The sequence below is a fragment of the Convolutriloba macropyga genome, chromosome 7, assembly GCF_964194025.1.
Source record: "Convolutriloba macropyga chromosome 7, txConMacr16.3, whole genome shotgun sequence".
NCBI classification, from domain to species: Eukaryota; Metazoa; Xenacoelomorpha; order Acoela; family Convolutidae; genus Convolutriloba; species Convolutriloba macropyga.
This window is the reverse complement of record NC_134474.1, coordinates 42622653-42649442: the sequence shown is the minus strand read 5'-3', so window position 1 is coordinate 42649442 and position 26790 is coordinate 42622653. Positions and strand designations below refer to the sequence as shown.

The window sequence follows — 26790 nt, the reverse complement described above, 5'->3', positions numbered from 1 at the left end:
TTCTGTATTTTTCTGTTATCAAAAGTCCATGATCTAGAATTTTTATAAAAATCCAATAGAGCAACATTCCTCTAGCTATTTATGACGTGTCTATCGGTTTCTTCTTGCCTTGTTATAGATATTTTTAGCCATTTGATTTTCTTCTGTCTCTTTAGCAACCTTTAAACGTCTATTTCTCTCTGTAGCTGAAAAATTCAGATAAGATCTATTAGTTGAACGTCTTTTCTTTCGCATTTTTTGCTCAGCTTTTCATTCTTATCTTGACTAATTCGTTTTTAAAAGCTTAAAAGCTTAATGAAGGAATGACGAAAAGTTTTTGACGGTATGTAGTGTTCACATCGGGTGGAACGATAGTCGGAGGTAAAACAGAGAGTTTCAAAAAGAAATGACTTCTTAATAGAAGAGATATGTTTATTCCAAAAAATTTTCGGAGCCAGTGCATCAAGATAATTTTCTTTATATCTGGTAATTTTTGCCTATTTGTTGCAAAAAATGACATTTCAAGATATTTTTCGACACTTCTTGAATAATATTTCGACTCTTCTTAACTTTGCTTAAAAAGCTGTTTAATTGCTTTTGAACGAAGTTCATAGCAATTATTGTAAACATGTTGGTCTGTTTTATGCAAATTTTTTCCTTGATCATTTTGCACTTTTCTTCTAGAACAATCTTTTACGTCTCAAGTGACTTTTTCACGCTTTCGTTCTTCATTTTTGAGTTTTTGAGTGATCTCTGTTGCTCTTACTCCAAAATAATTCTTGTAGCTAATATAAATTTGGTTGAAGGAAAACAAAAACAAGGGCCTGATAGACGAGTGGTCAGTGCATGTTGTTATAAATCGGGAGGTCAGTGGTTTGAATCCCGGCGGGCTCAAATATTTATCTACCCGCTTGTCGTTTGAGAGCAATTCTTCTGACATTAGTCGGTTAATGTTTTCGATAATATTTTCTGTAAAAAAACGAACTGGTTTTCATTTTATTTGACATTTTAATGCATTAATGAGTTTATCGATTACTCCTTAGTTTCATAAATGTTTGAGTTTTTTGCAGTTGAGTTGATGATTTAAGTGATAGCTCACTATATTCTGAACTAATTTAAATTAGTATCAGCGGTGCACTTTTTGATGCAAAGTTTGATATCATTCTATGGCGCAGAAGTGAGGATTGTGTCAATTTTACTTACAAAGCCTGCAACGAGCTTTTTATCTCAAAGGCGGTAATTATCTTGTTAAAATGCGGAGTTTTTGTCAAAACCAACAACAGCGACAAATCTTGGTTTAGTTTTTTTCGTCAACAAAAACAAACTTTTCTGTTAAAATTCAATTAACCGTATATAATTCAAGTAACCGTGTACAAACTTATTTTTTCTGTTAAAATTCAATTAACCGTATATAATTCAAGTAACCGTATATAAAGGCTGTCAATCTTTCATAGAAAGATTGACAGCCTTTATGAACGGTTACTAGAGCACCAGCAAATTTTACGCATATAGAATTGGTTTGATACTGCAATTTTAACGCTACCGCTCGTCTGAGCAGAAAAGAAGCCGTGTCTAGTTGCAACACTTGTTTGCTGAATGACCGCGTTATTAGTTTTTAAAACGCTGTTGAACATGAGGATTTTTATATGGATTCACCACAACACTGTGGTTTTGCTCTGCACGTTTAAGATTTGATAAATTTTTTGGATCTCTTCTGTTTCGCCCCCCCCCCCCTCAGCTTACTGAGCATAAATTTTTTATGACCCCCAGGCGCACCTGCTATTTTCTTACAGAGTAACGGGCTATATAACAACATATAGTTTGTAATTGGGGGTCATAAAAACACTGGAGGGGGGGCGAAACAGATTAGATCCAAATTTTTACTATGATTTTTTTTCTTGATTGACCAGTAACTCTATCGCCATTTGTGAATCTTCTGTTTCATAATTTGCTGTGTCAGACTCATTGACTTCTGTTATTGACTTTTCTGTCTGGAAATTGTATCAAAATGGTTACTCGATTGCTCTGGCAAATTGAGCTTGGCTTATTCTTGTTCACGCTGATGCAACCATTAGTATTACTTGTTCACGTTCATTGAGCGTGATCTTGTCTGCTCTTTCTCTTTTACCTTGCTCCTGCCTTCCCATCTTCTTAAACATTTTCATCCTCCGTCGTTTTGGTTTCAGATAAAGACCAATGAATGAGTTTTCTTTGCTTTATAAGGGAAAAAATCCCTAAAAATTCTCAATTTTTAAAGGAAATGAGTTTTTTTGAAAAAACGCTCATTTTTTGGCCTCTAGAACAATTTATATAGTGTAGTCGCAAAAATTGGGCTATAGCTTGCCGCAATGCTTGCTAAGCTGATTGTTTCGATGCGCAAATACTTGCACTAGCCACCATTTCTGCTTTACATTTTAACAAAAAAATAGATAAGCAGAATTTAAAAAAATCTAGTTTGCAAATAATTGTTTGAAAATATCTTGGATTGCTTATTGTGGGTTTGGGATTTATTAATTCTGAGAACTTTTTGACATTTGAAAGATTTTACAGTTTTTTTCACGAGGTTCCCAATAAAAAATATTCGCTGCATCAAATTTTTTAAGCAAAACTAGTGAGAAAAAATTTCGTAAGAATGTTATTGTGGAACATTTTTATGATTGTAGCACTTTTACATAGTTTTAGTTGTCATAAGATAGGGAAAGGTAAATTTTAAAACTGGTGAGCGCGATCCTTCGGCCATAGCTTGATGTTTTATTTGTGGGTTGCATCTTTACAAATTGAACTGTAATGCGACAAAATTTAGACTCGTGTTTGACAACTTGATTGTCAATTTTAGAAGAAAACATAAGCAAACGAGGCTAGATAGAGTATATTGAAAAAAGACCCGCGAAAATGTAAATAATCTTTTTTTGTTTTAGTGGGTTTCAGCCAGACAACGGATCAACCTTCATCAACAAATGTTTAGACAATTGTGCACATTACGAGTATGACTCGAAACAGCCAAGTTCCATTGTTAGAGACTTCGACTTAGCCTGTGGCAGTGGACCATATCTGGTGTCTCTGGCTAATTCAGCTTACTGGGTTGGGTATTTTTTATCATGTATTCTAGCCGGAAGTCTCAGTGACAAGTTTGGAAGAAAATGGGTCTCTTTTGGATTACTAATTGGTTTATTAGTTAGCACTACTGCAAATGCGTTCGCAAGAAACATCTATCTCTATATCGTACTGCGAGCTCTTTGTGGATTTTTTGTCGTGACCTTCGCGTAACTGTTTCCTAAACTTTTCAGAACCCGAAAATCAACAAACGCGGGTTTGCAAACGTTCCTTAGACGAACTCTGACACTTTTCTTGCACGATTTTTGCAAATAACGCTTATCTTGCAAGATCTGGCAAGACTCTTGCAAAGGACGCTTATCTTGCAAGATGCAAGATCCCGACGCCTATCTTGTAAGAACCTTACAAAATCTTGCAAGATAGACGTCGAAAAATGCTAAAGAAAAAAGTGCAATATTAAAGACCGATTAAATCAGATCATATTTTCCTATGAGTTCAGTGCATCGAAGGGAGCTCTCAGTTCAAAATGAAACATTCATATCTTTTCTGCCTTCAATAACGTATTTGAAAAGCTTAGTGCCAGAAAAATTTTTCAATGACCGTTTAAACGGTTTGTTCTATACTCACAAAAATTTAATTGTTAATTACGCACTAAAAAAGCTAATAAAAGGCGTCCAGTGCTTTCCAGCTTATGATATGAAGCGTTTCGTTTGACATTTCGCTCATTAAATGAGACGTTTCTATCATTTTGAATAATTATTAGTTAGCAAGTACCACGCAAATCATTTTTCAGTAACCAGTTGAGAGTGAAAGAACACATTTCCTGCAAAAAGTTCATAGTTCTTGCAACAGTTGTTTATATTCTCTAAGGAATTCATAGAAACGATCCTGAGTTAGTTTCATTTGTGTAAGCTCATTAAATTTTTTTTAAACGTTTGGTCAAATTTTAAGCAACGTTTAGGACGTCTGGTCAAATTTTAAGCAATGGTCCTTTAAATATGTATCTCCGGAAACAGTGCACGTAAATGATGCAGTGTTGATTTCATAACTCTAAGTGAAACTGTCACCAAATCTCGTTTCTCATTGGTCGGCTGTAGCAGTTTACTGTTCTACACTTTTGGAGAACTGTTCTGTATTCTCTTTGCCTATCTGTTGCAAGGTTCCTGGAGATTACAAATCCTTGCAATGGCAGTTCCCGTATACCTTTACGTAGTACCGCATATTTTTCTCATGCCAGAGAGTCCCAGATGGTTGTTCAGCCAGGGTAAATACAAACAGGCAGAGAAAGTTTTGAGACGCATCGCAAAGCTGAACAAATTGGCATTATTTGATGATATTGATGCTGACCGTGAAAGATTGCTGCAACCGAACACTTCAGTGACTACAGGTATGTAACGGGAGAACAAACATGCATGAATCTTGTCCGCGGCCATTCCAAGTTTTATTCATTTTTTTAAGAATCGAAGTGGGGGGGGGGGGGGTAATTTTGTAAAATAGCCTGAGTCGCACTTCAACGGCAATCTGGGAAAATGTTACAAGAATCTAGCAAATTAATATCTTTCATTTGCACACAAGAGTCTTTCATTTGCACGCATATCTTGTAAGGTCGGGCAAAAATCTGACAAGACTCTTGGTAGATTACACAATTGAATTCATATTGCAGGATTGTGGTAAAGATCTTAACGAGATTACCGTGGAAGTTGACCAAAATAAAAAGGAATTTCATAATATAAAAATTTATTAATATTTTGTAAAAAATTTCTACAGGGGGATCAGGTGCACAAAATAGCGCGGAAGAGTATCCTCTGTGAGAAAAAACTCACTAAAGACCGTCTTTTTCTGATTTCTCCGTTTCTGTTCCAGCTACACAAATTTATTGTCCCGACCCCTCTTGAGGGGGGGGGGGGGGGGGGGGGAACTATATACTCAAATGGTTTTTTTTGTTCAGACAATTTGCGGCGATTGCTATATTCATCTTAGAGTGTTGAGACTGGTATCATTAGAAAGCTCTTCAGTGTAGATAGAATATGGAATTAAAAATATTTTTTTATTTTTGTTATTTACAATGAATTATCAATGTTTAAACTTATGAGAAAAGTAGAGTGAATTCTATTGTTTTCATTCACATTTTTTGGAATTATTGCCTAAATTTTCGTTAATTTTGCTAAAATTTGTTGATTTCATTTTTAAAGACAGAAAAATGTTGATTATTTTGATTTAAATTTTTTGTCAAAAATTCTGGCTAAATATTTCAAAATTCAGCATTTTTCATCAAAAACAGCACAAAATAAGCTTCTTTAGTCCATTTTGATTGAATTTGCCGGAATTTCAACCCCAAACAACACTAATACAATCTTTGTAGGCTCAAAATGGGCTATTCCTACTACAACTTCTGTTGATAATCTTCTGTAATTAAAACTTTTGCCGTTTTTTGATAACTTTACTGGTTGATTATCAAAAACGCAGAATTTTTGAGTTATTAAATAACAAATTATCTATATCTATAAATACCAAAAATTTCAGTGTTTCTAATGGACGATAAGCATTGAAAGCGCTAGTTTTACACAAATCTTGGACTTACAATCCAAAAAGAATTCGGAATCAATCTTTTGATCTTTTTCATTTTAATTAAAGTACAGAACATATCAAATCAAAGCTCAAGAGTAATAGATCCAATTGGCCTCCTAAGCAGCTCTAAGCCAAGCTAATGCATTTAAGTTTTTACTTGAAAGCTTCTGATCGTTTTGACTTTTAAAAGTAATTGATTTTTAAGTAAATAGTTGTGAAATGAATTTTTCCTATTTTTTTCCTAAATTTTTCAACTTGTAGCGTAGTGTCAGCCAAAAAAAGAACGTTAAAGACATTGATTGTCGTTTTAACGGCTTCGACATTTCTCTCTTGAAGAATTGATTTGATTTTTTTATTTTGTCTTTTACTCTCGTTTTTATTTTGTCGTTTTAGTCGTATGGAATTTCTTGTAGAATAACAGGTTCCGTCTACTTTTCATAAAAAAAAGATGAATCGATTTTCTGATATTAGTAGGTGGCTGATGGCTTTCATGACTTTGACCAAAAATGTTTTCCAAAATAATAAAAAACTTTTAACTTCGCAATTTGGTTCTTTTTATTGACTTTTTGTTACCTTATCTCGTTAATATATATGACATTATTGGTTTCAAAAAAGGTGTCAAATGAGATTGGTGTCAAAAAATCTTAGTTTTTAAGAATTCGTTATGATCTTACTGGCTTCGACACCCGTTTTTCACAAAAAAAAGTAAATTGATTTTTGTCATATTTGATTTTCTTTTATTAGACGCAAGACATTCTGGATAATTTTCGGTTTCAAGAGCTTCCTTTGGACGAATAAACGAACCTATTAAGTTACTGCATTTCGTAATTAATGGCTTTCATGACCTTGGATTTTTTTTGTTTCGAAAAAAAATCAAAAGTATTAATTTATTTTGCGCTTTTCTTTTCTGTCTACTTGTTATCAAGTCTCATTAAAAAAGGCCAGATACCACATTTTTGGTGTTTAAAAAAAGCACAACCGAACATATTTTTGTGGGTCAAAATATGGCTCTACGGCTTCGATAGCGTTTTCTAGCAAGTGTTAATAGAATTTTTGTTTTTTTGTTGTTCTTTTCAGCCGCGTAAAACTGAGTAAGGACAGGTCTTAATTCCTTTCTGTAGAAGCATTTGTCTTTGTAATTTGTTGGGATATTCTACTTGATTTCTAATGGTTTTCATTACTTCGAAGTTAATTGTTTTTTAAAAATAAATAAGCGAATTTTTTAACTTTACTGTTTTTGTTCTTTTTTTGTCTAAATGTTACCAAACCCTTTTATGGACTGGTCCCTTATCTTTTCTGGTGGTTTTTAAGTTTTTATGTTTAGTTGTTACTGACGGTACGTTGACTTTGTTATTAAGTTTTGTTTTTTAAAACGGACATAAAGTTTTTGATGTAATTATTGTTTTTTGTTGTTGTTTGATTTTGCTGTTCGTATTAACTCTTTCTTAATATTGTCATATCTCATCAGTCTAGTGCATCAGTTATTACTCCACTGAGTTATTTGCCTTGAAGGCAATCTTTTCGCTCATACACTATTCTTTCTGAACAAAATTCGGTTTTGGGTTTTTGGGATTCCCAAAAATTATTTTTTAGGTTTTTCTATCTGTTCCTCATTTGTTAAAACAATTATGCCAAAATTGTGGCTGAGCGGGGTCGGAACCTTATGTGCGGCGCACATTATCGCGCCTCCTTGTTTACCGGTTAAGTGCGTTTTCGGAGCGAAAATGGTTGGAACGGTGAATTAAGACACAGAGAAAAAAATGAATAGTTGCTTCCAAAGTTCACGATGGTCAAACACATGCTTACTTGCAAACGGGTGTATACATGCACAAGAAAATGTTGGCGAGAAAATGAGAACTGGGTTGGGTTGTATTGTTTGATATCCTTAGAAATTAACTAATTGGCGTGAACAAGATTCCGCAGCCGAATTTGCCCGTCAAAATACGGGCGATTTTTTACTCCGTCCCCAAAAATCAGAGCAAGAATCAGCCAGCATCGAATACTTGTTCACAACAAAACACACAACATCGGTAACCATAACGTGTGCTTTATCATGGTTTGCCTGTTGTCTCATTAACTATGGATTACTTTACGACACGGGGAGTTTTGCGGGGGACATTTACATAAACGCCATTCTGCTAACCACGATCGAATTTCCAGCTTGGTTTGCATTTTATGCTTTGGATTATTTTGGGCGAAAACGGACATTGAGTGTATCATTGTTCATTAGTTCTGTTGCCTGTGTTGCTCTGCCATTTACGGGGCCACTGAGGGGTGGAAAGTTGCAGATAGTATTCGCGTTCTTGAGCAGATTGTTGGGCAATGGTTAGTGTTATGAGCTTTTAAAAAATTTGATTTGGACCTAAAATGTAACGAATTGCATAAGCAAGACTACCTCCCACCCGAAAGATTTACACATCGACTAAGTAAACATAATACACTAAGTCTAACTTGACGAAAATAATAAAGTAAGAGCTGAGTTGCCACTCGGCGTGTTTTTTCTGATTTTGGCGAGTTTTTTGCTAATCTTATTAATTGCTCTCAAACGAAGTTTGTAGCAATTATATTAGTCCTATCGGTTTTTTTATGCGATTATTCGCTTGACCAATTTTTCGTCTGACGCTTTGACTTTTTGTCCTCAAAAACGGGATAAACGTGTAGCGCCCAGCGGGCATTAAATGCTCTTAGAGCCTTTCGGCTCTGTTTCAGCCCAAAACCGTTTGAGATTTTTTGAAATTTTTAGTTATTTTTTGAGTTTTATCAGCCCTAGATGTCAAGGTTCCCACTCTATGGTTTGATAATAGGTTACTGCATAGTTTCTAGTGGTAATAGAATGGTTTCCACATTTCAACAGACATTTCATTACGAATTTTCGCATTTTTTTGATAAAAATTTCAAATTTTTTCAAGGTTTTTGAAAAAATTTGTCTTTTTTTAGGTTTATCAAGCCTCAAGAACCAAGGAACCTTCTCTAGGGTTTGATAATAGGATACTGTATAGTTTCTAGGTGTAATGGAATTTTTTTCAAGATATTAACATCACGAATTTTAGCCTTTTTTTGCCAAAAATAGCATTCTTATAATTTTTTTAACATTTATTGTCATTATTCAAGATTTTTCAGCCTCAGGGTTCAGTAAACCTCGCTAAGGGTTTGATAATAGGGTTTGCTGCATAGTTGCGAGTGGTAATAGAATGGTTTTCAACATTTTACCATCTTGAATTTTAGCAATTGTTTGATAGAACTTGAATTTTTTTTTCAGATTTTTCAAATTTTATTGTCATTATCTAAATTTTTTCAGCCCCAGAAACCAGGAAACTTCCTCTAGGCCTTGATGATAGGTTACTGAAAATTTCTTATTGGCCACAGAATAGTTTTCAACTTCTTAATATTATGAAATATTTCGATTTTCTCGTAAATTTTGCAATTCTTTCAAGTTTTTTGACAGTTTTTGTCGTTTTATAGGTTAATCGAGACTCAAGAGCCAAGGAACTTCCTCTAGAGCTTGATAATTAGTTATTGTACAGTTTATAGATGCAATGGAGTGTTTTTAAAGATTATAACATATAACAAGGCGTAGCATTTTTTTGAAATTTTTGACAATGGTTTTTGAAAATGTTCGTCATTTTTTTTATGTTTTTGCAGCCTCAAAAACCAAGAAACCTCTTTTGAGGTTTGGTAGTAAACTGCTGCTGAGTTTCTAGATTTAATGGAATGGTTGTCATTATTTTAATGACTCGAGTTTTTGCAATTTTTTGATAAAATTTAATTTGAAAATTCTTTGTACAATTGCTATGCATGGATCTTTGAGCCAGTGAAACTGTTTAAGGCTTGAAATAGGATACTTAATAGTCTCTTAAGACAATGAAATTGTGTTCTGATGATATTAATATCACGATTATTAGAAAGATTTCGTTAAAATTTGTAATTGTAATTTGTAATTGTAATTTGAATATTTTTGTCCTTTTCTGAGTTTAACGATCAACGAAGCCTTTTATGTCTCTCAGATTGGTTACAAGACAAAAATCCAGAGACCGAAATTGTTTTTGAACTTTTGCTTTAAAGCGAAATGTGGAAATTTTCTTTTGAATTTTGCGCTTTCAGTTTTTTTCTTTGATTTAGTTACTAACAAGGCCAGAAAAATTTGTAGAGTCGAATCTTATCATGGGAAAAATTCCTAGCTCTCTCTCTCTCTTTCTCTCTCTGCTCTATGTGTGTGTGTTTGTGTGTGTGTGTGTGTGTGTGTGTGTGTGTGTGTGTGTGTGTGTGTGTGTGTGTGTGTGTGCGTGTTGGCTGACGATTCTTTCCTTCTCTTTTTCGCTCACGTTTAATCTCGCACACTCTCTCCTTAACTCTTTTGTTGATGCCGCATTTCAGCGGCTGTTATGTTGCGTGATGTCATCGTCTATTACCCTAATCTCAGGCCCCTTCAATCAAACTAAAGCTAACCTCACCAAACAGTGGCTAGGTACTGACGAAGCCAACCACTCGCCGGTCGTTTGTGAGCAATTCGCCTAACGTTAGTCGGTTATGTTTACGTTTTATGGAACTTTTAAAGATGGTAAGTCATTGTATGCTCAAAAAGTGCATCATGATTCTGCTATGAACATCATGGGAATCAAAACCAAGAATGTTCAGTCTATTTTCAGGAAAAGTGTTTATGCGAATAGACTGGACATAATTAGGTAGCAATATACACTTAGGATACACTGATAAAGTACTGGAACGACGATATACCATTGGAATCCAATGTTTCAGCACTGAATTACTATAGCACTTGGGACCGGGACATACATTAGAGAAATAGACTACATATTCACAAGCTATACTGCCGTGTATTATTTTAATACACCATTAGCTAGTCTGGGGCGGTTGATTCACTGCTACTATCAGTACCTGCGTTCAGTAATGGATACAAAATTTATCCGGGCTGCTTCCTAAAACTAGCACCTCCAAATTAATAAGATAACTAAGGACGAACACTTTTTGGCTCCGCAAAAGACCTAGGCTTGTGACTCTACGAAAGTCCTAGACAACTAGACCTTAATGATTGTGACTAACATTAGTGATGGAACTTTTTTTCCAACACTGGCACGAGCCGTGAGGTAGCTAGCAGAGACAAATATGAGTTGTCTATCTACAGAGTGCAATTTAAGTTGCTCCTCCATTCTCAGTTTTCGCTCTGAGCAGGAAACAATTCCTCTGATACGCAGCTCCAATAATGGGACAAATTTAGCAGCAAAATATAAGACCACTCCGCACATCTTAACAGCAACTTAAGACTGTTTAAAAACAACAAAAAAATCTTAAAATCATCACGAGGTTTCTCTTAGTTTAGATTCCCCCACCGTAAGTTGTAGTAAGGAATACGCCCACAAATTATGCTCTATCCTTTTCGAGTTTTCTTCATACATCGTTTTCAGTCGTTACTGTTTTCTCCCTTAGAACATAAGCAACTAATACAGCACTTGGCACGTTTACAGTAAGATAGACGTCTACAACTTTTTAACACTTTTTTGTGATCATAGCAAGCACCTAATATTTCAAGATGAAACAGAATGTGAGCTTATATGGGACAATTTTTACGGAGTTCGTCTCACCATAGTACTACTATTACATAGCTTAAACTTTTTTGCAGTGCTAACTTAGATTTCTATCCCCTGGGCACATTACCCGCTGTTAAATCTTTTGATTCTCCCAAAGGCAGCCGCAACTTGTAATATTTGTACGGCTTCTGGATGAATTAACCCTTCACTTGCACACTGTTTGTGGGCTATGGCAGCAACGTTTTCTAGGTCTAGGTTTTTGTTTGTTCAATGAAAATTGAATTTTACATTAGTACTGTTTCTGCTATGTTTTTCAAAAAACTTGAGTTGTATTAGAACGCTGCCGTTTTTGGACTCTAAGAGTAGTGCTGGAGAAGCCTTTTTATTCGTTTTTATCGGAGTGATTTCTGCAGCAAGAAATGAAAAAAATTTGAAATGTTTTTTTTTGGTGTTGAACAAAAATGAAGAGCGGATGGAAAAAAGTTTATAGCATTGTTTTATAGAGAGCCAGAAATTTAGATGTGAAATTTAATTCTGCGAGGAAGTGAAATTTTAAAGCATTCTTTTTCATTTTTAGGCTTAAGAGGTTTGGTTAATTATTTAACATTATTTTATGGGTTATTTTGATAGTGGTTTGTATCTTTCTGTTAATTATTATGACTCGGCGGTTGGTTTTGAGGGCTTCAGCTCTGATTTCTTGGCTTAGTGTTCTAATTAACTGCCATAAAAAAAAATTTGAAAAGAAAATCAATTACTTACAAAGTTTTTCCTTGACGAGAAACGGAAAAATTTGAAACTTTTCTCTATTTTTTGCAGTTTTTCATTCATTTTTTAGAAGTCTTCGGCAACTTTTTCAAATACTAGTTTTTCAAGCATTTTAAATCTCTTATTAGCTCAAGAGGACCATCTTTGGCTGCATTTGTTCTGATAAAATAAATCAAATCATTCTTTTCCAATTTTTTGAAGATGTTTTTCAGAGCTTACGTCTTCTTGAATTGACTTGTTTTTCTTAAAATTCTCATGAATTTTTTGAGCAAGTACTCCTTTTGAGTTCATTCCCGATTATCTTTATAACTTCCCATCGAAAAATTAATAAATATTGGAGTAATGTGTAGACCAAATTTTGCCCAACCATCCTGAAAAAGTTTTCTCAAACAACCTTTCCCAGTTTTTCCATCAGAAACTAGCAGCAACCGACGCAATGAGATGAGATTTCGCGCTATTTGAGACGACAAAGTTATGTTAAAATGTCTTCCAGCAGTTCTTGACATTGCTTGCCACAGTACACGGTACTCCCTACTGCAGTGCTAACTGAAAAAGTTTCGCAGTTTTATTGTTTTTAGGAAAAAAGTTTACCTAACTCAGTGTTTTTTGTTCGCCTTCGAGCCGTCTGCTTTTCACTACATCAACAAGCGAGAGTACCATTATAGCCAAAAAGAAGTCAAAATAAAAACAGTTATGGCTAATTGCCAATGTAGATCGGCACAATTTTGCGACTGACTAAACAAAAATTAGATCTATAAAGGACAATAAATGGATTGAGGAAAAATAAACCACTTGGAAAAAGATCCGATCAAAAAACTCAAGAAAAATCTTATTGCTCCTTGTGATAGAAAAACGACAATCAAGAAAGCAAATTTTTGTTCAAACACCATTTCATTTTACATTAAAATTGGAGTTTAAAAATTTAGACCCCAAAACTACTCGCTTTTTCGAACCACTTCATATTTTTTTCGGACAAAAATCATTTCGAATTGATTTTAAATTGCATTGAATGTCCGATGAACTGAAATGGGAGCGTAGAATTTATTTCAAGCTGAGAAGGTTTTTGAAGTTTTAATAATTTGCGACTCAATAAAAGCAGCAAGATCGCAATAGGATTTAAACAACTTAACGACTACTGAAAGATTGTAAGACATGTAACTAGATTAAGAAGGAAATCAATGCAAAAACTTAATGAGGAAAACAGACTCCTTGTTGACTATAAGTTACAACCAAACCGTCGAAGTAATGAAACTGAATCAAAGTTTTCATGGGAGAAAATAAATTAATTTATCTTCATTGGAGATAGGAGAAATGCAGATTCATTAGAGATATTTGGTACTTTACTTGATGCAAGTAATGGGATCAAAGAATTAATCAAAGTGACTCTAATAATTAAGCGTCGAAAAGAATGTGTAAAACGAATAATTTTCCTCACCGCCGGAGAAAGAAGGTTAAATGAAGAAATTACGGAACATCTTAAGCCAGAAAATTATCCAATTCATTCTCTAAGTGCTCAACGTTATGAGCGGAGGATGAGGAGCTGATGCTTCGAACTTGCGACCTCCAGTTGGAGCTGAGTAATCCATTGGTCGAGCTATTGACAGTTTTTGCCTTTCTGTGCTAAAAATTTATTGTATCTGATAAGAAAAGGAAAAACTGAGGACTGAGATTGACTGTAATATTGTCAAAAGGGACTTGTATTGTTTGCCCTTGTTGAGTTTGATTGGGCGGTCTTGCAGGGGGTTATTTGTGTAAGGATGAAGGTTAAGAAAATTTGGTTGTGATGACTGAAGAGCTGTAGTGTTTGCAAAGACGTTGGGTAATGTACTGTTTGTCTTCGGTATATTTTACTTCTAATTGGGTCGCCGGGCCGAATGTCGCCCTAGATAATTGTTTACGTGGTTGTCTTTTTGCGATTGTGTCTGAGATTTTGGTTTTGCTTTTGGATGATGTAATTGTTTTTGAAATAGCACTAGTTGTTTGAGTTTGCACTGCTGAAACTTTAATCGTTGAGAAAAACTGTAGATGGAGTAATATGAGTCGGGGGTTGTTATGAGGATAAAAATGAGTCAATTTGTTTAACTCCATATTGTAGTTTAGAAGTGAATTGTGTACCGTAACCGGGCCAACCACTTGAAGGTTGTTTTGTGAAAGCCTGGTATCAGATCCTTAGGCTAGGAAGTTCGGTAGGGAAGAATGTTCCTAAAATATCAAGTATTCTCTACACTTATTCTATTCTAAGAGGAAATGGTTTGGAAGTTATTTTTCAAGAACTCTTATATTTTTTATTCTCATCTCAGGTAAATCAGTAGTGAATGAAGTTAGTCTGCATTATATTGGCATGATATAGTTTGATGACATTAAGAGTAATAGAGGAATTAACCCTTTACTGGCGACGTAGAAACGTTATGATCATTTCTGTTTTCGTCTCGGTAATTTTCTATTTTCTGATCATTATATAGGACCGGATAAACACCTTTGTCAAATTTTATAGCTTGTAATCTATTATTCCCTTCATGAGGTGGAATTTGAATAACTCGTTCTCAAATAGAAGTATTCTCAGATTTTTGAACTTGCATTAATCGTTCTTTAATTTCATCAGTGTTATTATTCTGAACTAGTTGCTTGATAGATAGAATTAAAACTGACAATAAATCGAATGTTGCAGCGAGAGTGCTTTAGCAAACTGAATAGATGCATCTGTATTTCATTAATTTGCATTGCCAGAATTAGGCATAGAACTATGTTTATGAGTAGCTTAATGAGTAAGAAGGCGGCAAAGAATATTCTGCATTGCTGTTATGTCTTGTATTTTTGCGAAAGTTGCGACAAACCAATTGTTAAACAAGTCGAATGAAATGAATGAACCAGTAACAATGGTTCTAGAATCATAACAATTTGTCCCTGAAAAACATTCATATTGGAGTTAAAAGTTATTGATATACAGAAATCTATTATTTCTTTATATATGTAGATAGAAGAGCATGAATGCTTGCAACAATTATATTCGCAAATTGCTGAATGACTGTGTGGTTCAAAGAGTGCAGGTTCTTTAACTTTGCTTATCTGTGGGGGTAGTTCAACCCATGTTTTAATATCTTCAAAATTTAGTTGAATAAAATTTGAATGCTTTTCAGAGAACAATTGTTCTTCGGCATCAGTGAAGGTTTGTTAATCCACTTCTTTACGAAGTTGAAATAAATTTTGTTGATCCTTGACAGGATGAACCTTTCTGTTTTTCATCATGAATTGGTATTCTGATATATCACTTATTGAGATTTTTTAAGCTTGAATGAAATTCAACAAAATTAAATAGCCAGGCAACAATGCCATTTGTCTTAAGAAACATAGATCTGTTTCTTGTTAAGGTGTATCCAGCAAAACGCCAATTTTCATGAACAATCAACGTATTGAGAAAAGTTGCGCGTTCTAGTTCAGTCATTTCTTAATAGCTCTATAGTAGAAGTTTGAAGTTGCCCAAGATTATTGAAGTGCAAGTAGTCAACCTTTGTTCCAAGATATGCATCAAATGAATATTTTCACAATTTTAGGACGCTTTTTATCGACTGTTTTGTTGTCACTAGTGTTAAATTTTTTCTTCAAAGAGAGCACCGGTATCAAAATTAATTTTGTGAATAAGATCTCCAGTGCTCATATCAAAGCCGTCACAGAGTTTACTGTACAGAGAATCATATGGCGCAGGGTACACTATTCATGGTTGACCACATAAGGATTGTGGTTTACAATAGACCTGGAACATAAACCTTTGTAACTAAAAATCTGACTGATCTGAGTTAATTTTTTGATCCTCTACTATATAATATTTTGTTGTTAGTTTTAGTTCCTATGTGCGTCAGAGGTGCGACTTATAGTGAAAAGAAAATTATTGCGTTTATATTAAGTGTGAGCAAATTCATCAGTAGATGTAGAATCGAAGCCTCCCGCTAATAAATGACAAAGTAGAGGTAAATTTTGCCAATTGCTAACTGTGCCCTTTATAGGGTTTACATTCTGGCTTACATTTTGCATATTTGTTTCATAAGTGTAGCGAGTAATCCATCCACGGAGATTGGGAGTAACATTCATTGTTGCCAGTTCCAACATTGCTTGAGTTACAGCTTGAGAACAAGGTTCTGTCAAAATCAAGATCTACAAAAATGTCAAGAAGGGGAAAGCATTATCATTATTCTTTTGCAAGTTTGCATTTCTGAGCATCTAGATTAAATTAAGTAATAATAGTATTCTGTCTGGCATCTATAACACTAGAGTTAAAGGAATCGCGGAGAACCAACTTAATTATTGTTGCGTTGATTTACACATAGTTGCTTCTAACTTAACTTCATAATTTTTTCGGTAAAGAGTGATTCGTGCTTGATAAGTGCTTATTTTATCAAGGATAATTTTTCAGGGTGCTACTTTGTTGAGCGTAGAATTTAAACTGAGCAGAGCGAAACTGGTCTCCCATGTAGGTCATTTTTTCTTTCACTTCTGAAGTAAGGTTTCTTATCATTACCTAGTTTCTTTCTCTTTAGGAAACGGTTTGAAGTGCGCGCTAGTTTTGAAGGGTCGTTCAGCTTTGACCATTCTTCGACTGTTGGCAGCTTGTCAGAAGACAGCATTAACCTAAGATATGGAATGTTTTCAGGTCAACAATTGTGATTAATTTTAACACATTCTTTGAAGTATGGGTGAGATGCATGATAATCGAAAAACAATTCCAATTTTTCAATACGCTTATCAATTTCAGTCGAAAGATTTGTTGCAACAGGTGAGAACATGGTTCAATAAAATAAAAAAGAATAGGAACTTTTCGTGACTAACGTCTATTGCTGGCGACGCTTTGATTTCTCCATTTTCCATTTAATAATTCAAGACAGTATAGGTTTTTGATATTTTAGCTCGGAAACGTGAGCAGGACTCAAGGGAAATCACAAAACATCAAACTTTGCGCTATTTTTGCTGTTACAAAAAAGCAGTTATTTTCTGTTGTGTAGAAACAAAGCACTTGTCGAATGTTAGTTTTATTCCAATTGCAAACACTTCATGAAGAAGAAATTTTCTAATGTATGATAGCGGACTGGATTCAAGCGAAGCAAGATTAGCGATCTACAGTAAAGGGAGCTCCAATAAAATCGAGGCTCAGTTCCATTTTGTAGTTCAATTGAAAAGAAAGCGTTCAAAATGTTCGGGTTTAATGGGGGTCTAACAGACAATTATTTCTAGCTTTGCAAATTGGTCTTTGACGAAGAAAATAACAATGTTTTTTTTTACAAAAAAGGTAATATCGATCAATTGTGGTTGACTTGATGTTACATTCGAAGGTTGCGTGGGATCATAAAAGAACTGTAAAAATTTGAGAAAATGGTTCTGGTCGCTATTGTCCAATAATTGTTTAGAGAAATATTCGTTGATCAATTGGTGGTTCTGAAAACAAACAAGTGACATTTATTAGGTGTGAATCAAATAAGCTTGAAGAATGAACTGGAATTACGATAGTTGAGGGTTATATTTTAACCAAAAGACAGCAATAGGGTCTTCGCCAGAATTATTAGCAAAGAATACAACAGTTCTTGCTTCGTTATAAAGTTGGCAACTGGTTAAGTTGATTAGTTCACTGCTGAATTTCAAGTTCTGACTTGCTTTACTAATGGCGTTGACAATTGTCTGGATTAATAGAAAGAGAATAAAGAATACCAGTTTAGTCATATGAGATTCCGGTTATAATTTAGGGTTGATCAGCTTTAAAGAGATTTCCAATTGTGTATTGTGGTGTAATAACTGGTGATGAAGAAGTTCAATGTGATATGAGTTCAATGTAAACTTTCTAAATTGTCAGTCTTGAACTATGTTCAATCTCAGAGTTATATACTCTTTATATAGTTGCTGACTGAGAAGTAGAGGTTTGGAATTAGCTGTGAAATATGTATATGTATATGTGTTGGTATATGTGTTGTGAAGTATTCTTCTGACAACTATGTGACAATGGTCCCGATTTGGAACGTTTGAAAAATTTCTAAATTTTCTAAGCTTTTAGTTAAAAGAAAGGCAAATATGAAAGAGTTTGGGACAGAGAACGAGAGAGAGAGAGAGAGAGAGAGAGAGAGAGAGAGATAGCGCGATAGTTAAAACAGAGGTGAACATGACAGCGAAACAAGTAATTGATTTCAGAATTTAACCGAGAAAAGTGATTATGAATTTCGATGAGGCTCTTAACTAGTGGTTCTCAGGATTAAGTTACCAAAATTTATGTGCTCAAATACGATTGGCTGATGACTGGCCTTGACTAGTGACATTTAGCAAAGCGATAAAGTATTCATACGAAAAAAAAAACATTACGACAAATTTGCAAAATCCAATCCTCAGAATTGAATGGTTTATATTTTCTTCATGAGCAATCTTTGTGTCTTAAAATGTGTACTTGTAGAGTGATTCTGGAGAACCTCTGAGTGAGGTTGAAATATTAATGCTTACGGTTAGGTTTACACATTACTCAAGGTTTTAATATGCTTCTGAGACTGGAATTCTTACTGACTAAAATAGCAATTCATAATCTTGCCAATTAAGTTGCAATGTCTCAAATGCGGTGATGAACCTGAACCTTCTTTTTCTAACACTTTAATTGTAATAAATTCAATTTTTAAATAACAAAATTATGAGTTTGCTAAAAGAAATGGCTGATAAAGCGTCACTTCAAACTTTTTGATATAGATGTAGTGATTTTTTGGTTTCTTGCGCTTTTTAATGTTTGCTTGGTTTTTGTGACGAAATGGAGAATCTAAACCTAACATTTTGTTTGCAAATAATTGCCGTAAAAATTGAAAGTTTTTTGTTTGATTGCACAGTTTGGCGTATAAGCGTGGACATTTCAAACATTGGTACATAGATTTAGTATTTTAACGTAATTTTTCGTCATATATGCATCTATATTTTTCTTGAAACGAAAATTGATAACGTCTTGAAGTAGAGCTCTTGCAAATGGATTTCAATATTCAAATATGAAAACTAGATTTAAATCTGTTTTGCAGATAAAAAGCGCCAACAAAAATAAAACAATATTGAAATTTTGGGACTTTCTCTGCGATATCTCTAATTTTTGTGTTGTAAACCTTAACTGTTAGAGCAATCATGGGTTTGTACAAACATGTAGTCTGAGTTGTTGTGCGGATAAATCCATCAAGTTTCTACTCTATCTGATAGTTGTGCAAGGTTTGCAATTAGGTGACATAATCCTTACGTGGAGAAGTTAACATCGCAGTCAGTTATTTGTTCATAAGTGCTCTACTGCTATTTTAAAACGTTCCTTGGGTTTTAATGCTAGTAATGTTTACTACTATAACGACTGCATATCTTGCTTAAATGTACGTTTTCTGACAAAGATGCGATTCAGATTAGTTAATCAGTTTTAAGGGACAATTTTCTGTACATAGGTAGTTAACTTAGATAAGGTATTTGCTCAAGGGGACTAATTTGAGCGTAGTCTTGCTTTGAGCAATATGTGTTCTGAGCGCTAGTTTGCAACAAAGGAATGCATAAGTATTAAAGTTTCACGAGGGTTGAACATGCATAGAAGTTGGGTAACAGCTTCCAAGGGTAATTAATCATGTACTTTGTGTACGATATGTGTTGATATGTGCACGATAACTGAATTGATTGCTTTTCGCCTTAACGTTCCTCTAATTAGGTTGCTCTTAAAGTTCTCTTATTATTTCTATTTTCTAACTTTCATCCGTATTTCTTAATTTCTTTAATTTTTTCTCTCCCTGTTTCCCTTAATTTACCTTAATTTCAACATTTACCTTAAATTTATGTGCTCAAATTCGATTGGCTGATGACTGGCCTTGACTAGTGACATTTAGCAAAGCGATAAAGTATTCATGCGACAAGAACATTACGACAAATTTGCAAAATCCAATCCTCAGAATTGAATGGTTTATATTTTCTTCATGAGCAATCTTTGTGTCTTAAAATGTGTACTTGTAGAGTGATTCTGGAGAACCTGTGAGTAAGATTGAAATATTAATGCTTACGGTTAGATTTACACATTACTCAAGGTTTTAATATGTTTCTGAGACTGGAATTCTTACTGACTAAAATAGCAATTCATAACCTTGCCAATTGAGTTGCAATGTCTCAAATTCGGTGATGAACTTGAACTTTCTTTTTCTAACACTTTTTTGTAATAAATTCAATTTTTAAATAACAAAATTATGAGTTTGCTAAAAGAAATGGCTGATAAAGCGTCACTTCAAACATTTTGATATAGATGTAGTGATTTTTTGGTTTCTTCCGCTTTTTAATGTTTGCTTGGTTTTTGTGACGAAAATGAGAATCTAAACCTAACATTTTGTTTGCAAATAATTGCCGTAAAAATTGAAAAATTTTTGTTTGATTGCACAATTTGGCGTATAAGCTTGGACATTTCAAACATTGGTACATAGATTTAGCACTTTAACGTAATTTTTCGTCATATATGCATCTATACTTTTCTTGAAACGAAAATTGATAACGTCTTGAAGTAGAGCTCTTGCAAATGGATTTCAATATTCAAATATGAAAACTAGATTTAAATCTGTTTTGCAGATAAAAAGCGGCAACAAAAATAAAACAATATTGAAGTTTTGGGACTTTCTCTGCGATATCTCTAATTTTTGTGTTTTAAACCTTAACTGTTAGAGCAATCATGTTTGTACAAACATGTAGTCTGAGTTGTTGCGCGGATAAATCCATCAAGTTTCTACTCTATCTGATAGTTGTGCAAGGTTTGCACTTAGGTGACAATCCTTACGTGGAGAAGTTAACATCGCAGTCAGTTATTCGTTCATAAGTGCTCTACTGCTATTTTAAAACATTCCTTGGGTTTTAATGCTAGTAATGTTTACTACTATAACAACTGCATATTTTGCTTAAATGTACGTTTTCTGACAAAAATGCGATTCAGATTAGTTAATCAGTTTTAAGGGACAATTTTCTGTACTTAATGTAATTAACTTAGATAAGGTATTTGCTCAAGGGGACTAATTTGAGCTTAGTCTTGCTTTGAGCAATATGTGTTCTGAGCGCGAGTTTTGATTATTTAATTTGGAAAAATTTAAAATAGTAGGATTGAGAAGCTACGGAAGAAGGGGAAGTTTTTGCACACCAGGGTTAGAAAAACGGACATTTTGCGGGCTTATTTCTGCGGAAAAATCTTTGTTAGGGACAGAGTAGAGTGGTCCTATGGAGAAGAAGTCAAACTGTCAAAGCAGGGCTCTTCATTTGGCATTGTGAGACCCAGAAATTGCCCCTTTACTCCAAAGGGCGTAGAAGATGCTCAGGGGGACAAAAGTTCCTAAGTGTACTACATTCAAGCAGAGCACACTCAGAAGTACAGTACTGCAAAAACCTCCTTCAACAATTTTAACAAAGTGATCAACCCCTTCGTATATAGTTTAAACTTCTGCTCTTTTTTGGGTTTTTGTGTGTTTTACAGTACGATTTTTCTATGAAAATGTTAAATATCTACAAAAATGGTCATTTGCTCATCATATCTTTCTTAGCAAGTCATAAGAAAAAAAATCGCCAATAATGGTAGGTTTTCTATTACGCTGAGGCTCAAAATCTCATTTGCGTCTGGTAAATTGGATGTATTAGGATGCCGTAAGTGTAGGGGGTAGGAAGTTAGAAGAGCTTGTTTTTTTGGTGTATTATTATCTGCTCGGGTTTGTAGTGATTCTCAGCGTGAATCGTCTGTTGGAGAAGCCTCAATGTTATAAGTTGGCTCTAGTGTAGTTTAAGTAGTAGAAGTATGTTGTGCATCTATTGAGGGCCGTTGTGAAGTAACTATGTTCTGCGCTGCTTTGATTCGGCTAAACTATGCTAGATATAATGAATATAATAATCATCGGTATCATCTGGAACCTAATAGGTCTCAGCTAACTCTTGTATTTTCTCATTTTTGGGTAAGATGATACATTATGGTTTGTAAGCACGGTTTCCTTCTTATGCGATTTGTCATGCTGTATTTACTAGAAATAAATAGTTGAAATTCGTTGCCTTGTGTAGGGTCCTGAGCATACCTCTTCTAACTTCTTGGACTTGAATGGCCATTTAGAGTGAATAATACTCTTCTACCTTCGAATATGCGCTTTCCGAGTTTAAATCTATTCCTATACTTGCGTTCTTTATTCGTAGTTGGTGTACATTTAGTGTTGGTATTCGAGTTTATAGTTTTAATTGTATTCTCTTGTTTTTGGCATTTTGTTAGATAACTTGTTTTGCAAAATTTTTTCTGTCCTTTTGTTACAAGTTTCTTTGCTGTGTGAGTGTGGATGTAAATCAGCACAAGATTCTTATGTGTAATTCTTGATTATCTCGTAGTTGTTCTAACCTCAGCGGTAAAGGTATTTGTGTTTTTGTTCCCAATAGTAATTCTAAGTTGTAAATCCTGCACTGTAGTTTACTGTAGTATTATGTAAAAAAGCAAATTTACTAGTACACTCGGACCAGTTAGGTCTATTTCAACTAATAACTTGTCTTAGATAGATAGTCAAATGTTTGTTTTGAACTTCTACACTGCCGTTATTCCATGGTAAATATGCAGTTCGTGGGCATGAAGTAATTCCGATTTCCTTTGTGTAGTGAACAGAACTGTTACTAATAAAGCTTTGCCGTTGTCATGTACTATTTGTTGCGGTATACCAAATTTAATGATCAATTTCTATAGTTGATTTATTGTTTTGGGGGCTCGGCATTCTTGCTAGGATAAACTTGTAAAAATCTAGAGAAAACTATTACGATACAAATTTTTCCTTTACTAAGTGGTCTAATTAGACCTTTGTGATCTTTATGAAGTGTATGCAGGGGTATTATTTATTGTCCCCATGGTTCTAAAGGTTCCTTTAAGTCCTTGCGTGCTGCTTATTAGTTTAGCAACTTAAGCAGTCTAACATTAACATCTCAAGCCGTTTAACATACCGGGTCAATAGGAATTTTGCTTAACTCTATTATAAAATGTGCTAACTGCTCTGTGATCACTAAGCAAAAAGACTAAAGTTGTTAAAGATTCAAATTTTAGTCTAAACTGAGAGCCAACTGCTCTGTATAGCAGTTTCTAATGTTTCTAAATTTAACAAAGTTCCACTATTCAAACAATTGGACTAAAGTAAATAAACAAATATTCATCATTTATAACACCATCACTACTTGTTTCTGATTGGTTAATCAAGAAAGTGATTTCGGTCAGTGTTTACATAGTAAATGTCAAAATACTGCAATATTTACTCTTATTGACATATGCAGGGATGATCATTACGTAGCTCAAAATGCCTCAAATGTACGTTATTTGACCTTTAATGGTCAGCTAAAATATCATAAAATAAACAACTTTGGAAAGTTAACAAAAAATACCGAAAAATGCCTACTTTCAGTTTTGACCATTTTTGAGTTTTGACAAATTCTAAGTTTTTTCAGTTTCAAAGGTTATTTCTTGCTGTCTGATGGCTTTTGTAGCTGATTTGAAGTGGCGCCAACATCGCCGGCCCTGTTTCCGATCTCGGAAACACCATTGTCGAATACTGGCGCTAAAGTCTCAACTGGCCGGTTTAGCTCTCCATGTGCCATTTTAACTCTCCTTGATCTCACAACACCGTCGTTGCCAAAGAAGATCTCAATGATTTGCCCCAGTTTGTAATCGCAGCGCTTCACAGAGTCATCTATTAACCAAACAAGTTCACTTTCTTTCAGGTTTCGCATATGCTCTTTTGACCACTTCGATGTCTGGTTCCATTGTGGAAGGTATTTACGAGTCAATCTTTTCCCGATCATGTTGGCGTATGCTTGAACCGTTTTGAAAGATTTTCTGAGACCATGGTAGCGTTCACTGGATTGCATGAACGATGCACTCGCGTTCTCTCGTCCTAACAAGAAATGATTTGGCGTTAGTACCGTCAAATCTTCAGGGTAGTCACTCACTTCTGTCAGGTGTCTTGCGTTGAGTTTTTGCTCTAAAAGTCATATTGTTGTAAGATTGCAATCACAACAATCTTGCAGCTTTGAACCAGCCTCTCCCAGATTCCACCAAAATGTGGAGCTCCAGGTGGATTGAATTTCGAAACGATCTTTTTCTGAGCTAAGTCACTCTCAATCTTAGCTTTCTCCCACTCGTTCATGAATGCTTTCATCTCATTAGCTGCTCCATGTCAATGATGATGGTGTTCGGGTCACAGCAGCTAGACAAGACTCGGTGTCCAATGATTGTGCAACTTTGATGTGTACTGTTCTAGTTGTTAGACAATTGAAGAGGCAGCACAACCTCTTCAAAGTAAGTCGTAGGAACTTAGCTTCAAAGGGTCCGGAGTTATAGAATCCGGTATGGGAAAATAGGAACACATGTTTATCAAGTCGTTCTAGGGGTGGGTCTGCCAGCGGTGAATGAATTGGGTTGGCTGTTTCTGTGACTGCATTTGATACATCCGGAATTATTTTCCTTAGTGCATTTCTTAGTCCAATGATCCAGTACTCTTGTTTGAGCATGTTCCTTACATATTGTGTGCCCTAGTGTGGCTTGTCTCGGTGTGCTTTCACCAACAGAAGTTGTGCAACTGGATGTTTTGCTGTCAACAAAATTGGATGTTTTGCACTGTATTCAAGATTCGAATATTACAGTCGAACTTTCACTAAAACTGTTCCATCTTCCTCTATAAAGGGTGACAATTTTGCACTGTTCAAAGTTTTTGATATTTCTTTGCTGTTTGCTACAGACTTTTGAAACATTCGGGAAGCCTACGTTTTGAACAAATCAAACTATTTGTTCTGCTTGGTGGATCTCTTCTGCTTTGAGAGGACCCTTCTGCTTCGTCTTGAAACTTATGCAGTAGGCAAAGAGGTTTCTAATTTGGTTGAAACTACTGTATTGTCTCCAGTCAAACAGTCAGTCTAGTTCATTTTCTGTGCCTTTAGTACTGATAGCTTGCGCATCTTCATCTTCGATCACTTGCCACCACGGCTTTGGCCACTTTTCATCTTTCTTGAGCCATGCCGGCCCGTTTAACCATCCGGACTCCTTGATGTTTTCAATGGGCATCCCTCTTGTGCCAATATCTGCTGGTTTTTCAATGCTTTGACATGTCTCCATTGATCCATGGAAGAGTTTTTCAGTATTTCTTCTGCCCCGTTGGCAACGAACACTTGTTATTTCTTATGAGCTGACTGTAAACACTGTAAGACCGTAGTGGAATCGGTCCAATGATATATTTTTTCAGTTCTGAATTGTTCTCTCAATATCTGTCTTCTGAGACGAACTCCGTGTACTGCGGCTTCAAGTTCTAACATCGGTATCTTCGTGTGTCTGATAGGTGCTACACGGCATTGTCCTATCACATAGGTGAGTTTCAACTTAGCCGCGTCTTGCAGATATGCCATGATGCACATTGCTTCCTCTAACACGTCTGTGGAAATGTGGAGTCTCAGGTTTCAAAATCCGTTTTCGAAATAAAATCTAGATGTCGACATTTTCCTTATTTCGCTCAACTCGAAGCACCAATCTTAGAAAAACTTTGAGTGATCGGCTGACAACGCTTTGTCCCATGCTTGTCCAATTGCTGCCCAAACGCTTTTGAGTAACAACCGCATTATTATCGTTTAGGGTGAACATATCCCAAGTGGATCGAACACGGCTGAGACAAAGGATAGGACAATAATTTGAGTTATTTTTGTTGTAACTTCCTGCTCAGTTCCACGACAGACTATGGGATTATCCGTGTCAACATTCCAGTTCAGTCCAAGGATGGATGATGATTGTGGCTCGGCCTCAAAGGTTTTCACAATTTTGGTTGATCTGCCTGCCTCTGGGATTTGTGAATGACTGACTTAAAGGTCACTGGTTATCCATTTCGTCAAACTGAATCCATTTTTGCCAAGGAGGTTTCGAACCTTTTGATTGATTTCAATTGCTTTTTGGTGTGTTCAGACCGACTTGAAGAAGTCGTCCATGTTGAAGTTTCGCTGGACAGATTTGACAAGATTTTCGTCTTTTGGGTTATCATTCGCCACTTGATGAAAAGCGTAATAGTTGGCGTGCTCTGCGACCCAAAAATGTGTCGTATATATTCGTAGACATCTATCCTTTGCTTTGGATGTTCTCGCCGGAGAAATGGTAAGCTTCGGCTTTCATCGCTTGGGACAGCAACTTGAGGAAACATAGCTTCTATGTCGGCTGAAAGTCCTGTTTGGTGTTCTCGGAAGCGAAAAATAATTCCAATGAGGATGAGCAAGAGGTCTGGTCCAGATAGAAGTTTGTTGTTTAGGGCTACAGCTTGTTACTTCGCTGCTGCGTTGCACTCTTCTAAATTTTTCTGGTTTATGTGGGTTGATGACAGGATGATGTGGCAAGTACCATTGAAGCTTACCTCTGGTTTCGTTCTGTTCAACTTGAAAATTTTTCGGACAGAACTAGCTTTGACGTCTCTGTCAATGGTTTCCTGATAACACTTTCTTAACGTATCATCCTGTTGTATGCGTCAATCTAAGGACTTGAGTTGCCCAATATCAGAGTAGAAGTTACTTGTTAACTTCATCACTTCATCTTCTCAAATCCAAATTATAGCCATTAAGTCTCGTATCCATCTTCTCGTATCAATTAAGTCCAACTTCGTATCTTTCACCGGTGAATCGAGTTGCTTGCTCACAAGTTTTGATTGCTCAACTGGCTTGCTAACTTGTCCTCGGATATTGAGGTTGCTGTTGTAGCAAAAGTTGTTGCTTGCGTCGCTGGTAGGGGACCCATCCTATTTTCGGTTTCACTGCACATGGTGCAGTTTTGTCGTCTGACTTCTTGGATTCTAGTGGGTGATGAAAATCGTAGCAGTTTTGTCCAAGGATTACTTGAACTTCGTTTAGATTGCAG

The 26790-nt window shown here is 35.3% G+C and overlaps 2 protein-coding genes across 7 annotated transcripts in view; one reads left to right on the top strand and one right to left on the bottom strand.

Moving 5' to 3' along the window:
* LOC142342880 (cyclin-dependent kinase 1-like) overlaps nucleotides 1-26790 on the bottom strand; it is a 418971-nt gene that overhangs the window by 286776 nt on the left and 105405 nt on the right. The window lies entirely within an intron of this gene.
* The window catches only part of LOC142342878 (solute carrier family 22 member 15-like), a 62122-nt gene that overhangs the window by 19670 nt on the left and 15662 nt on the right, over nucleotides 1-26790 (top strand). For 3 of the 5 annotated variants that reach the window (XM_075394519.1, XM_075394522.1, XM_075394521.1), the window contains exons 2-4: nucleotides 2898-3242; nucleotides 4068-4420; nucleotides 7516-7926. In XM_075394519.1, coding sequence (XP_075250634.1) covers nucleotides 2898-3242; nucleotides 4068-4420; nucleotides 7516-7926 — 1109 coding nt within the window. The remainder of the gene's footprint in view (nucleotides 1-2897; nucleotides 3243-4067; nucleotides 4421-7515; nucleotides 7927-26790) is intronic. The other 2 variants (XM_075394520.1, XM_075394524.1) reach the window with 2 other exon arrangements.